This window comes from Henckelia pumila, chromosome 3 (assembly GCF_033568475.1).
Source record: "Henckelia pumila isolate YLH828 chromosome 3, ASM3356847v2, whole genome shotgun sequence".
NCBI lineage: Eukaryota > Viridiplantae > Streptophyta > Magnoliopsida > Lamiales > Gesneriaceae > Henckelia > Henckelia pumila.
This window is the reverse complement of record NC_133122.1, coordinates 39,277,976-39,292,399: the sequence shown is the minus strand read 5'-3', so window position 1 is coordinate 39,292,399 and position 14,424 is coordinate 39,277,976. Positions and strand designations below refer to the sequence as shown.

The following is a 14,424-nucleotide window of genomic DNA, read 5'->3' as shown; positions in this document are numbered from 1 at the left end:
GAAAAGAAGAAGTCTCAAGGACTTTCTACAGAGGTAAATGAAATGCTTGAGAATTTGGACTTAAATGACAAGGTTGTTGTTGCTGAAGATGGTCATGACATGGATCGAATAGTTGTGCGTGATCCTTCTTTTGTTAAATTAAAGAGAGTTAAAAATTCTTCTATGACAAGTCATTGGGATTCAAGGGGGAAGAAAAGAAAATGTAACACTTTATCTCAATTTTATATTTTATTATGTTGTGGATTATTTGATTTCAAATTATTTTTAAAGTTAACACTTTAACCTTCATGTTGTTTGAAAAAATATGCTTTTATATTTGTAGAAAGGAGGGTGAAAAATATGACGTGTGGTAAAAAATTCCCAACTTGCAAGAGTTCAACCTTCGATTGGAGAAAAAAGCAACATTTTATTTCATGTCAATCAGATTGGAACTCAAGAAATGTCTCCTACTCCCACGCCTTGGTCATTTCAAGTATTATATCCAACTCAATCAGCCAGCTCTCTAATGCACACTATAAGTTAAAAATGTTATTGTAAGTCTACATGGATAAATTCATTGATATTATACTCACAAACTGATCATTAAGGAACATGGATTGCATATAACTTTTTCTGCAGGTTTGTCTTGTATATATTTAGATTACATGGATACTTTTATTACGTGGATTAATAATTAATTGTCGTAAATCGAATGTATTTTCTATAGGATGCTTGGAAACCTTGATGATGTGGGGACAACTTTTGGAGATTTCGGACCACTATGCTAGAACATGTCTTTTGTTCATTTGGAATGAAAATGTTTTGTAATTTCAATTATTTGTTGAGAGAGCTATCATGTCTTTGGAATTTCATTTACGATTTTAAATATTTATGAGTAAAGTATATATATTTATTATTTTAATTTTTTTATTGTTTTTATAAGCTCAAATCCCATGAAATTCGATCAATTTTGTAAAGATTTCACTAAGAAATTTAAATCATTTATTAAAAATATTAAAATATATAAAAATAATATTATTATATAAATATCGGTTAATTCGGTTAACCGATATTAAAATTTTGCAAACCGAAACCGAAATAATCTAAATGACCGATTTTTTTTATAATTAAAACCAAATTTATGAAATAACCGAACAGAATTTTCGAATTAACTCAGTTCGGTCAGTTAATTCGGTTTTACCGAACTTTTGCTCACCCCTAGGCACAACTCCGCTATGATCTCGGTAGTGCTTCATCACCACCGTCCACCTGGCCCTTGAATACTACGCCTGGAAGCCCTGTAGGAATGGGTGAAGAAAATGAAGCCCTCGATTCCCTATATAAAGACAACGATGGAAGATTGCGATCTCTAGTTTGGAACTATCGATCGTACTTAAAATGAGTGATTAGTGTTTATTGCATGCTTAATTTAGCTTTAATCTCTGATTATTATGGATTCGGGTTAGATCGCTACACAGGATAGACAGGGTACAAGTAGGGATGGCAATGGGGCGTGTTTAGCCGATGGGGCGGGTCCACAAGCGGGTCCGGGGTGGGTTTCGGGTTTGGCCGGACCCGCCCCGCCAAAGTATTATATATATAAAAATTTAAAATATTTATGTATATATATAAATATAATATATATATATATGTAATATTAATAATATATAATTATATTATTATACTAAATAATTAATATTTTATCCATAATTTAAATGTGTAATATTATTGGATTGAAATGAATTTATTTTATTATGATATGTTTAGTATAAAAATAAATCATTATAATGTTTTTTAGCTAATAAATATTAATTAATTACAAGTTAATAAATTTAAACTTGTGAGAATAATTTCGTTTTTGTCTTAAATATTATAAATCTATATTTGAAATTAAATTTAATGATATTTGTTAATTTTTAAACTTTTTATTTTTTTATTTTAATAAATTTAAAATTATTTAATTTATGACGGGTCCAACGGATCTAACCCGGAACGAACCCGCCGGATTCGCGGGGCGAGGCGGGGCGGGTCCAAAGGAAGGTGGGGCGGGTCCCGGGTCTAGCCAAACCCGCCCCAAACCCGCCCCGTTGCCATCCCTAGGTACAAGTGAAATCACCAATTAATTTTAGTCTATGCAGTCCACCTTTGGCACACAATTTACAAAAATCATGGACTGTCTACTTCGACCAGAAGGACTTCCTCAACTCCAAGAAGATCAACCAGACAAGGAAGAAGTGAAAAGGACATTTGGGTAGCCAGCACAATAGTGGCAGAGGACTAAGCAATACATCTTATCATTCATATAGGAGTTAAAGTTGATCAGAACAATTTTCTTTCTTATTTGTCTATATTGAGCAGATCAGATTATCTATAACAATTTTTTTTTTTCCAGATGAATGCGTATTCACTTATATATTTACTTGGTTTTAACATCACCAAAAAGGAATAAACTGATAAAAACAAATCATAAGTTCCGTATATTCCTCAACCAGATCAAACAGATCAAGTTGATATGTTAAACAAAACCAAGAACTCATTTGATCTATGTTTAATCAAACTTAAGCAAATACTAAAATGATAAGGAATCTCTTGTTAGAATAGTAAGTTTATGTGACATGTTCATGCATCGAAGTTTATCTGTTTTAAGTCATAAAAATTTACATTGTAACACTATCAGAAAGTGGTCTTGTTTGAGAAAGTATTATAGTAGTTCCTTTCAAGGGTTGATTGGATTGAGTTTGTGCAAGACGTTGTATAAATCAAATTCTTCTAATGAAAATCCTTATGAAAACAAAAGAAGAAGAGACGTGGAAGTTTTAGTTTCAAACTTACATAAAAAAAACTCTTGTGGTCTTTACTTTTATTCTGCTTCATTTACTTTTAGTCTGTCTATGCAATCTAGTTCAGTTTAATAAATGAGAAATTTTTCGCTTGACGAGATCAGTTCCCTCAAGCAAATTTTGTTAAGTAAAATATTGACAATCGAGTTGGTAACTCAGCTTAATTGTAAGACAAGTTTTGAAAATATTTTAAGGTGTGTATTCACCCACTCTACAAACACATTTCGATCTTAACAAAGTGTAAATAATGCACTCTTTCTAATAAATATATACATAAAACTCGTGTGAGATCGTTTCACAGTTTAATTTTGTGATACTGTTATCTGATCCGATCCTTGCATAAAATTTATTTTTTTTATACTAAAAATATTATTTTTATTACAAATATGGATATGATTTACATGTATTACGGATAAAGATGCGTAAGACTATTTCACGAAAGATGATGATTACAATGTGGACTCAAGACCTAACATCAATATTTTATAAGGTGAACATAATATTGTATATATTAGGCGTAGCGATTGAATATGTGAATTTAAAAAATTTAATATAATAATAATGAAAAATGAGTTCTAGAATAGAAAAGTATTATTTATATTTATAAGATGAAAAACTAAAGTCTGAAGGAGATTTCTACGCTTAAGCAAAACGAAAAAAGATAAAAATAAAAAAAAATATTGGGATACCATTACTTGCATATTATTATATTGCTTAAAAAGATGTGAATAAACACAAACAACAATCCAGAAATACGATGTAAACTAACATATCCAAAATGTTATGTTTGCAATAATTAAAAAGAAAACATAGACTTCTGCTCTTCCTTCGAAGCATTATGTGACCATGATCTATAACTGCACGTATAAAAATAAAAATACTAATTGGAGGATTAGAGTTTGGTAATTTCTTGGTGCTAAAGTTTATGAAATTGGTTGCAAATGCGGATAATACCTGACTTGGTATCCTGAGCGGTCGAAACTTAATTTTTCGTTATTTCCAGCAATCTTGGGCCAATATTTTCCCTTGGTCTTTTAACAAAACAATTTTGCATCCCTCAGTATCTAACTCTGACAGAAAAGGTAAGCTCATCGGAGCAACATCATTTAACTTGTCGCATTTGAACATTGTAAGCCGATGAAGAAGTGGCAAGTGTATCAGGCTCTCCTCAGATCTACCAGACCATTTCTCCAATTCTGACATATGCTCAAATCTCAGAGTTTCGAGCCTTTGAAATGGTACATGGGTTCCCCTCCCATAAAACTCGATTCCAATGCATTTGATTCTTGGCATGCCTCCAATATGCAGGTGTTTGAGCTCTGGCAGCAATCCTAAAGGTGGTAAAGATGTGCACTCAGTACAGTTGCTAAGAGACAAACTCGACAATTTTTCATACAATGGATCCCCAATCCAATCCGGGAAGTTAACACCTTTGTACGACTCAATCTTGAGTTTTCTTAAATTATGATGAGGCTGTAGCCGGTCTATGACATCTTCGTGGCTTATACCTTGGGAATTAACAGCTTCACTACTTCCCCATGACAATTGCAAATCTTCAATTTCGCTCTTGCGCCAAAGACTAGCCTCCCCTGCATCCTCAAGATTTGCAACGTTTTGCAACTCAAAAATGGCAAAAGTACCTCTTAAATGCTTCAGCCACCTCAATTCCTTGAGTCCCAAGTTACCAACTCCACCCAAAACGATTTTAGGCAATATCTGGAGGCGTATCAGTCTACTTATTTCGACAGGCAAATCTTTCAGTTGATCAGTATTAGAGATATCAAGATGGCATAAGTTAGATAGATCCCCTAAGGTCGATGGCAGCTTGTGGATGAAACGACAATCACTTAGAGACAAAAATTCCAAAGACAAGAGACGACTTACAGAAGGTGGCAACGTACTAATTAGTGTCCCGGATAGGTTAAGGTACCTTAAAAGTATCAAGTCGCAAACGGAACTCGGCAGCTCGGTGATGGAATAGCCGCTTAAAGATAAAGTTCTCAAGCTGTGCAATCTTGGTATCAGTTCGACCAAAATCCTGTCAGATAAGTGGAAGGGAGGTGAAGAGAGTGAATTTTGTACTGGCATTGGCAAGAACGTTCTCAAACCTTTAATTTGTCCGAAGCCCTCCAATTTAAGGAAAAGTTCACATTCATGACTAAGGAAAGAAGCATGACGAATCTTCTTGGGTAATTGGTAATCCTGATCAGTGTCCAATTTCTCATCCGAACAGTAGCACACTCCTCCCGAAACAAAATGAGCTAATTCACTTATAAGATCATGCATTACAAATTTTGAATCTCTGCCACTTTTTCTTTGGAAAAAGGATCTTGATAGGAGCTCGTTGAAGTACTCATGACCCAAGTCTTTCTTGCTTTTTAGTTCATTTGGAACATCAAGAAAACCTTCTCCCATCCATAAATCTACAAGCTCATTTTGATCAAATTCATAATCCTTTGGAAAAACCGAGCAATATGCAAATGGATGCCTCAAATGTGAAGGAAGATGGTGATAACTCAATCTTAAAACGGGAAGGATGTTATTTTCTTTCGATAAACTCCATATCTTGCTGCTTAGAACATCTCTCCATTCGCTTTCACTATTCTTAGAGCGTAAAACTCCGCCAAGTACCTGTAAGAATGTAATGCCTTAAGTCACATTGATTGCATTTTGGGTAGTAATATAACTATACAAGAGATGATTGATCACAAAAAATATACAAAGAATCATATAAAAAAAAAAAAAAACTCCTAATCATTATCTTCTATGATTGACTATGCATGTGATATAACAAAGGATTGAAAGTACTGCCTAAGATAGTGCTAAGAATTTAAAATAGATAGATACAAGATGGATTGATTGACTACCAATCAATAATTTGAAGATTATCGACAGCTGATTTGATGGAATTCATTCTACAGTACCTTAGCGGCCAAAGGTAAGCCTTTACACATCTTCGCTAATCCTTGACCAACTTCTTGTAAATGGGAATTCTCATGGAATGATATCTGAGCACGTCGAGCCAGTAGGCATTGGCAATCTTCATCGGTTATCAACTTCATGTGGTAGGCAGATTGAGCAGAGTCTACCACTGATGCGACAACATGATTGCGAGCTGTAACAATGATTTTGCTTCCGGGCAGCCCAAACTTCAAAGGGCTGCATAGAGTATGCCACTCCTCATAGTTCTCGTTCCAAACATCATCTAAAACAATAAAAAACTTAATATTCACAAACTTATCCTCCAGATCTTCATGAAGCATGGCTAGATCCATGTCCCCAGTACCACTCATTTTAGTCACGGACTGGTGAATCTTTTTGGTGATGGTCAACACATCAAACTCCTGGGAGACATGAACCCAAACCCTCACACCAAAGTTTCCCTTCACGTCTTCATCATTATAAAGCAGCTGGGCAAGAGTGGTTTTCCCAATACCGCCCATTCCAACAATTGGAATGACAGTGAAATTCTTAGTACTCGACTCAACCCTGAGTAACATTTCTTTTATGGCTTTCTTATCTTCATCTCTCCCATAAACAATATCAGATTCCAAAAATGGATAAGTGCTTTTTGACCTCATTACTCCTGATAGACTGGACAACCCACCCAAGTTTCGATCACTCCATTGTTTAGAGATGTTATTCAGTTTTTTTCTGATGTCTTTTATGGCGGACACCAACCTACAATTCGAAACAAGTGCCCTGGGCGTGAAATTGCTGCAAGTAGGAATCAGTTTCCGCAACATAGTATTCTTAGTATGCTGGATCCCCTTCTTCGCATCTTGAATAAAAGCTAGGGTGGTGATTTCATCCACTACATCCTCCAAGTCATAAGCCAAATCTCTTAGCTCCTCTAACCATACTTTTACGGGTTTAGCATCCTCAAGCACGGGAATGACAAGCAAAAGGGACTTCCGCATCTCCTTGAAATCGCAATCGACTCTCAGGCGGCGGGCTAAGTCCATGGCAGCACCATCGCTCAATTTCTGAAACAGTATCTGAAGATGTGATCCAAGGAATAGCTTGTCCACAGCCATTTTATTGATTCACTCAGATTCAATCAATCTGTTTTTTTTTTCAAAATAAAGCAAACAAAAACAACGCATCACGAATTGCCTCTTCTCACAGAAAGATGGGATTTTTTTCAGTCGTAAAAACTTTGAACAAATATCTCATACCAGATTAGATTAAAGCCCCCTCCTGTAGAATCTCGATCGAGTCGAAGCAATTTCAATCCTATAAAGAAACTTATTAATTTTCAAATAATAGATATCTTGTGATAAGATCTCATTCACGTTTATGAGCTACAATAAAAATTAATATTTTTAACATAAAAATAATATTTTTTCATAAGTTGAAGGTCAAATAACTGTCTCACAAAATTATTCGGTGAAATCGTTTCATTGAAATTTTTTTTTTATTTTGAAAATGGCGGTGAACTGAACAACTTTTTTTTGTAATCTTTTTTTTTTTCTAAAGAAAAAATTTGTATATGGTTTGGATCGTCATATATCTTCCTTTATTTTTGGAAAACTAAACCAACACATATTTATTTAAGTTGAAATTTTTATTATTTAGAAAAATAAAAATAATTACAAATGTTTTTTTATATATATAAATGAGTTATTTGCATCAAATATCCCTATAAAATATTGAAAATACATGCTTTTATCCTATGAAATTTAAATATGCATCTTTAACCCTGATCTTTTATAAAATTAGCACATGTATCCCATTATATGAGCAATTGTCACGGCGCCCTCATGCGACTGGACAAACATTTTGATTCCTTTTAAATTTTTTCAATCCATAAGATATATCCAATTATAAAATATTTATCAAACATTAACCTTTTGAAAGGAATATTTATTCCTTAAAAGATTTTATTTAATATTTTTTTGCATTTCTTGAACATGAAGTATCTTTTAAATAAGTTATTTATTTTTTTGATTAACTTGATTTGAGATATGATTAAGTTTATTATAATATTTATTATCTTATCTCTAATGATTTAATTCTTTTATTATGTAGATTTGACTTGATCAAAAAGAAACAAGATCTAGAGTCCTATGTCTACAAGAAAATAACTACTAGGAAGGATTCTAGGCTATATATTGGAGAGATCGACCGATACATAAGAAGATAGAAAAATAGAGAGACCGTGTGAGTTTATTAAAAAAAACTTCATATACGTTGAGAAAGAGCTGTAGAACTACTGAAGCTTGCATTGGTCTTTGTTACTTGAAGCCTTGAAGAACACTCGAAGATCGGTGATCAAGAAGTGTGCTGCTCGTATGATTTTGGCTTTAAACATTTTTCTCCTTATCTCATTTTTACTATTCTATCTTTCATAGAATTTTTAGGAGAACTTTTACTTTTTATTTTCTCACTTGTTTTGAGAAATTGAATTTTACAATAATCACTAGTTTTAGAGTTTGTAAAACTCTTTGAATGATTTTCTAGTGAAGTTTTGCCCTGAGGCGCTGCAAGAGTATTTTATACTCTTGCTTAATTTATTTGAGCCTATTTATTTGGTTGCTTAGTTATTTTATTCACGCTTAAGTTTTATTCCGCTGCAAATTACTGAAGCTGTTATTGTAGGTGTTGGCAATACCTTGTGATAACACCTCAAACTATTTATGTGCAACCCTTTTTTCCCTTACAAGTGGCATCAGAGCCATATTCTTGATACAGTAAGAACTGATCTTGGTTTGTTTATTTTACTACAGGGAATAAGATGGACTCATCGTCTGTTGCGAACTCGTTTTTGAAACCTCCGGTCCTTGATGGCACGAATTATGCACTATGGGAAGACTAGGATGCGATATAATATAAAAACTATGGATGTTCGTGCTTGAAAAAGTATTCTGACAGGTTGGACTCCTCCAAAGACGCTAGATGAAGATGGTGAATACATTTTCAAGCCATAAGAAACTTGGACTGCCGAGGAAACACAAAGTTCAAGCCACAATGCTAAAGCACACAATGCAATTTTTGCAACTGTGGATATGAGGATGTTTGGAATCATATCTGACTGCACTGTTGCTAAGGATGCATGAGATGCTCTTCAAGAACACTGTGAAGGAACTGATAGCGTGAGAAGAACAAGATTGAAATTGTTAAACGCAAAATTCAAGAATATCAGGATGGATGAGAATGAGACTATTGCTGATTATGACAAGAAACTTAGGAAGATAGCTACAAAGGCACATGCTCTCGGAGGACCGATTGCTAGTGAAATTATGATGAACAAAGTTCTCCGGTCTCTGCCAAAGAGATTCAATGGGAAGATTTGGGCACTTGAGGAGATTAAGGACACCTCAAAGATGAAGATGACTGAATTGATAAGTATCTTTCAAGTATTTGAGATGAACTCTACAGCACAAGAGAATGATAAAGGGAAATCAATAGCACTTCAAGCTTCAAATCCCTCATACGAAGAATATGTTCAATTTCATCAAGAAGTTCATCAGTCAGATTTAGAGAATGATTCAATCTCTCTCATGACTAAGAAATTCAATAATTATCTGAAGAAGGATGAAAGAGTCAAGGAAAACAGATCAAAAACTCAAGGCTCCAATGTTCTCTAACAAGCCTTTGAGAATTACTGGATCAGAACAATCACCAAGGAAACCTGTTGATACTCCTAAGCCTCGACTGATGTTGGAAGGGAAGAAGAAGTTTGTCTCAAAGAAGTTAGACACTGTTCAATGTCATGCTTGTCAAGGCTTTGGACACTATGAAAATGAGTGTGCTAAACACGCTTAGGAAAGGGATGAACACGTCTTTGAGTGATGAAGAGTCTGAAGAAGAAGAACAAGAGGATGAAGAAATCCATACTGCCTTATCTGCCCTACTAAAGAGCAAGAAAAAGTTTCAAGTCAAATCCTTTAGGTGTTGCCGCAGGTGTTGCCACACCTGGGCCGCAACATCTCTCAGAGGTCAGTTTGTTTTAATTCTTCAATTACTGATAATATGTGTGATAATGATTCAGGTGATGAGACGAATGTCCATGGAAGAAGCTTGGATGATGTTTGAAGAGTTACATAATGATTGGGTTGAAAGGAATAAGATGAATACTATTCTTTCAAAGGAAAATTCTGATCTAAAGGCTGATGTGTCAAGACTGGAAATCATGCTGAGTAAGAAAGACATGGAATTAAGTCAAGTGAAGGAAGAACTCGGAAAAGCAAATGCTACTTTGGCCAAGTTTAATTCAAGTACTTCCAAACTTGATTCTCTACTTATGATGGGAAGAGATGGTACGGCTGGTTTAGGTTTTGAAAACATCATATTTGAGGTTGGTGAAAGTTCGAAAGGCCCTGTGTTTGTCAAGGAAATTTGCAGTACTGAAAGCTCATATAAAAAGGCCTCACCAATTGTCCCTCCAAAACCAAAGCCACAGCCTGCTGCTCCTTCAATGTCTAAGAAGGAAACGTAAGTACATTTGTCACTACTGTCATAGACCTGGTCACATCAAACCGTACTATTTTAAGCTGCAAGAAGACTACAGGTGTAGATCTGCATCGAAGGTGTTGCCAACACCTCCCCACAACATCTCCAGAAACACATCTCATGTAAGGAAGGTTTGGGTACCAAAAGCTGATATTCAATGTCATATGATTTATACTTCTTTGAGGACTAATGTTTCAGGTTCTTGGTACTTTGATAGCGGGAGCTCACGTCACATGACCGGTTCCAAGAAGTTTCTCACTGACTATGTTGAACATAAAAGTGGAAAAGTAACCTATGGTGGAGGTTCAAAGGGAAACATTGTTGGAAAGGGAACTCTGAATGTTGCTGGTTTGCCTAAGCTTCGCAATGTGCTTCATGTTGAAGGATTAACCGCAAATCTAATAAGCATAAGACAACTCTGTGATGATAATTTGCATGTTCAATTTGATAAAAAAATTATGCAAAGTTTTTGATGATTCAAATTTGTGTGTCATGACAGGTACAAGGTCATCGGATAATTGCTATCAACTTGGAGAAGAGATGGCTTATAGACGTACAAAAGTGAATGAGTTTGATTTATGACATCAAAAATTGGGCCATGCAAATTTCAAGACATTAAAGAACTTGAGTAAGTTAGATGCTGTCAGAGGTATGCCTAACTTAAAATCTGGTATTCCATTTGTGTGTGAAGCATGTCAGAAAGGGAAGCAGACTAGGGTGTCACACGAGGTGTTGCCAACATCTGTGACAACACGCTGCCTTGAGCTTATACATATGGATTTTATGGGTCCAATGGATGTTGAAAGCTTTGGTGGTAAGAAATATTCTTTTGTTTGTGTGGATGATTTCTCACGATATACTTGGGTAAATTTTTTGAGAGAAAAATCAGACACATTTGATGCATTCAAGAAACTGCTCATTAAGATTTCGAACCTATACAATCTGAAGGTAATCAGAATTCGTACTGACCATGGTAAGGAGTTCAAAAATTCTCTTTTGCTAGTTTGTGTGATAATAAAGGTATTTCTCATGAATTTTCTGCTCCTAAAACTCCACAACAAAATGGAATTGCTGAAATAAAAAATAGGACTTTACAAGAAATGGCAAGAGTAATGTTGAGTTCGAAAAATATTTCAAAACGTTTTTGGGCTGAAGCCTTGAATACTGCATGTCATATTTCAAATAGAGTTTATTTGAGGAATAGTACTACTATGACATCCTATGAAATCCTCATGGGAAAGAGGCCAAACCTTAAATATTTTCATGTTGTGTATGTCACGTTTTGAATGATAGAGTTTTAGGCAAAAACCGTGTCTACTGATGCTAAAATTTGTGTGAGATCATTTTACGGGTCAATTCAATTAAAAAATATATCCGGTCAAATATTAATCTGGATCTATCATAATTTGATCGATTTAAAACTTCGGCTAGGCTATTCATGTCTTTACGTATGTTCTCTTACCAACAAAGGCGTGAGGCTAGGGATGGCAATTTCCTCCGAACCCGATGGGGAATCCGATATCCGACCCGAATGGAGGAGGGTATGGAGACGTGTTTTGGACCCGATTAAATAAATGGGTAAATGGGTATGGGGATCTCGTATATGGGTATGGAGGAGGATGTAGTAATATCCTACCCATACCCGACCCGTTACCCGATTATATATATATATATGATAAGTGTATTTTATACACTTAATTTATATATGATTTTAATTGTTAAATATTTGTTTCGAGCAGATTTATGTGGGTATTTTGTTGTTTTTGTGTTTACAGTGATTTATTGAATTTATGTGGAAATGAGAGGAAAAAGGAGAAAAGAAGAATAAAAGAAAGGAAAAAGAAAAGAAGATAAAATTGAAGAGAAGAAAGGAACGATCAGATCAAGAGAAGGAAGAAAATGGGCTTTCTTAATGGGCTTTAAAAGATAGCGCTAAAGAGGGATTTCAAGAGCAATCGCGCTAAGTTTCTGAAGACTTGAGAATTGAGATTTCGAGACAAAGGGGCACCCGCGCCTTCACTAGAGCGCCCGCCCCGTCGCTGTGATTTGGAAATTTTATTATATCGGGAAATCATTTTTATGGGCTTTTGAGTGTGCTTTTGTGCACCATATAAAAAGGATTTTTGTCAGATAGAAGAGAGAGCCGTCACAACACACAATTACATCAGAGATTTGATCGTGATTTGAAGAAGAATTTCTGGAGCTTAATCTGAAGAACAAAGTACGGAGTTTGATAGTCCGGACACGGCGTCGACGACAGATTTGTTTTCTATCTTTTATTTAATTATGAATATGTTTAGATTTAAGAATTATTATTTTATTCAAAATTTTATTATGAACTAAATTTTTAGAGTCTAGAGGTCGGATGGAACCTGGTGTAGACACTTTCATGAATTCTTGATTTTATTAGATTGAGTTTCTTCTAGATTAATTGTTTTTTCTCTAGAATTGATTGTCTTTTCAATTATCTGATCAATAATTGATTTGTAATATTTTATTTGAAATCAGGCACTCGAAAGAGGAGATTTTGAATAGGACCAATAGAAAATACACTGTTAATTATTTATATCGCTCCGGAGAGTGTATAACTTTAACAGAGCTTTTAAAGAGAACATAGTTTTGAATTGATCACTGCAAGTAGATTCTTAATAGGGATATTGGAATTGAATTGTAGTTGATATTTTAATTCGGCACTCGGGAGAGGTAATAATACACTTAAGTGTTCTTGGCTATTAATTGAATTGAAATTCATGAAGATTAATTAATTAGGATTGACTGTTGTTGAAATCAGGTGAAATCTATACCTCTAGACCATTTTTTTCTGATTGATTATTTATCTGAAAGTTGTGTGCGTGCTATAAAATCATCTTGATTATTTATTTTTAGGAAAAATAAGTTTTTTAGTCCAGTAACTTTACCCCCTTTGAGTTTTGGTCCATTATCTTTTTTATGTGGGTTTTGGTACACTAACTTTGCATTTTCAGTTTTTTGGTCCAACTACAACGTGTCAGCTTCTGATTGGTCCACGTAATCATTTTGGACCAATAAAAAATTGACACGTATGCCAGTTGGACCAAAAAACACTGAAAATGCAAAGTTAGTGTACTAAAACCCACATCGAAAAAGTTAATGGACCAAAACCAAAACATGGGACAAGTTAATGGACCAAAAAACTTATTTTCCCTAATTTTTATGCAAAAAATTTCTGAGTTATTGATTTTTTAGATAAAGTTTGGACTATTTTAATTACAAGCACTAAATATTTTCATTTTACTCCCTGTGGGATCGATATCTGATTTAATCACTATATTAAAACTTGACACTTGTACGCTTGCGAGCAATTTTCACAACAAGTTTTTGGCGCCGTTGCCGGGGAGTAAATTTTGATTATTTTTTAGTCTTGTTACCAATTAGTCTAGATTTTAATTTAGATTTTTTATTTTATTTTATTTTGAAGTTACTAATTAAATTCTTCTTAATTTTAATTGCAGTTTATGCGACGATCTCAAAGTGCGAATTCTTTACTTTTTGATCCGGAGATCGAACGAACTGTACGTGCTTTGAGAAGAGTGAGAAGAGAAGAAATTAATAACATGGCTGAAGAGAATGTGAATCAAGCTCCCCTGGTGCCTATCAGAGATCACTTCAGGCCGACGATCCAGGCTCACTACTCTGGAATAGCTCGAGGAACAATCAATGCCAACAAATTTGAGCTAAAGCCGACCTTGATCAACATGGTTCAATCGAACCAATTTAATGGGAGTGCCACAGCTGATCCTCACTTGCATCTCAGGACCTTTTTAGAAATTACTGTTACGGTAAAATTTAACGGTGTTCCTGAGGATATTATTAGAACGCTTGTTTCCGTTTTCTCTCAGGATCAAGCCAGAAGTTGGTTGCAATCACTGCCGCTTGGAAGCATCACTACTTGGGAGGGGATGGCAGAAAATATTTCTTGCTAAATATTTTCAAACTGCCAAGTCCACCAGATTGAAGGATCGCAGATCAGCACTTTCAGGCAGATGGACTTCTGCACAGCTCTACGAGGCATGGGAAAGGTACATCGAACCTACTTAGACGTTGTACCTCAACCACAACTTTTGCAGATTAGGAACAGATCGAGTGGTTTTACAACGGACTGAATGCGCCT

General features: G+C 34.8%; 1 protein-coding gene across 2 annotated transcripts; it reads right to left on the bottom strand.

Moving 5' to 3' along the window:
- Positions 1–3,556: 3,556 nt before the first annotated feature.
- On the bottom strand, positions 3,557–7,067 carry LOC140891187 (putative disease resistance RPP13-like protein 1). Of its 2 annotated transcripts, XM_073299544.1 has the most exons (3): positions 6,998–7,067; positions 5,744–6,884; positions 3,557–5,450 (listed from the first exon to the last, which is right to left on the bottom strand). In XM_073299544.1, the coding sequence occupies exons 2-3, from the start codon at positions 6,854–6,856 to the stop codon at positions 3,813–3,815; spliced, it is 2,751 nt and encodes a 916-aa protein (XP_073155645.1). In that variant the 5' UTR covers positions 6,857–6,884; positions 6,998–7,067; the 3' UTR covers positions 3,557–3,812. The 2 variants fall into 2 exon arrangements, with proteins under 2 accessions (XP_073155645.1, XP_073155644.1); XM_073299543.1 differs by lacking the exon at positions 6,998–7,067 and having other exon boundaries at positions 5,744–6,989.
- Between the last annotated feature and the right edge of the window lie 7,357 nt (positions 7,068–14,424).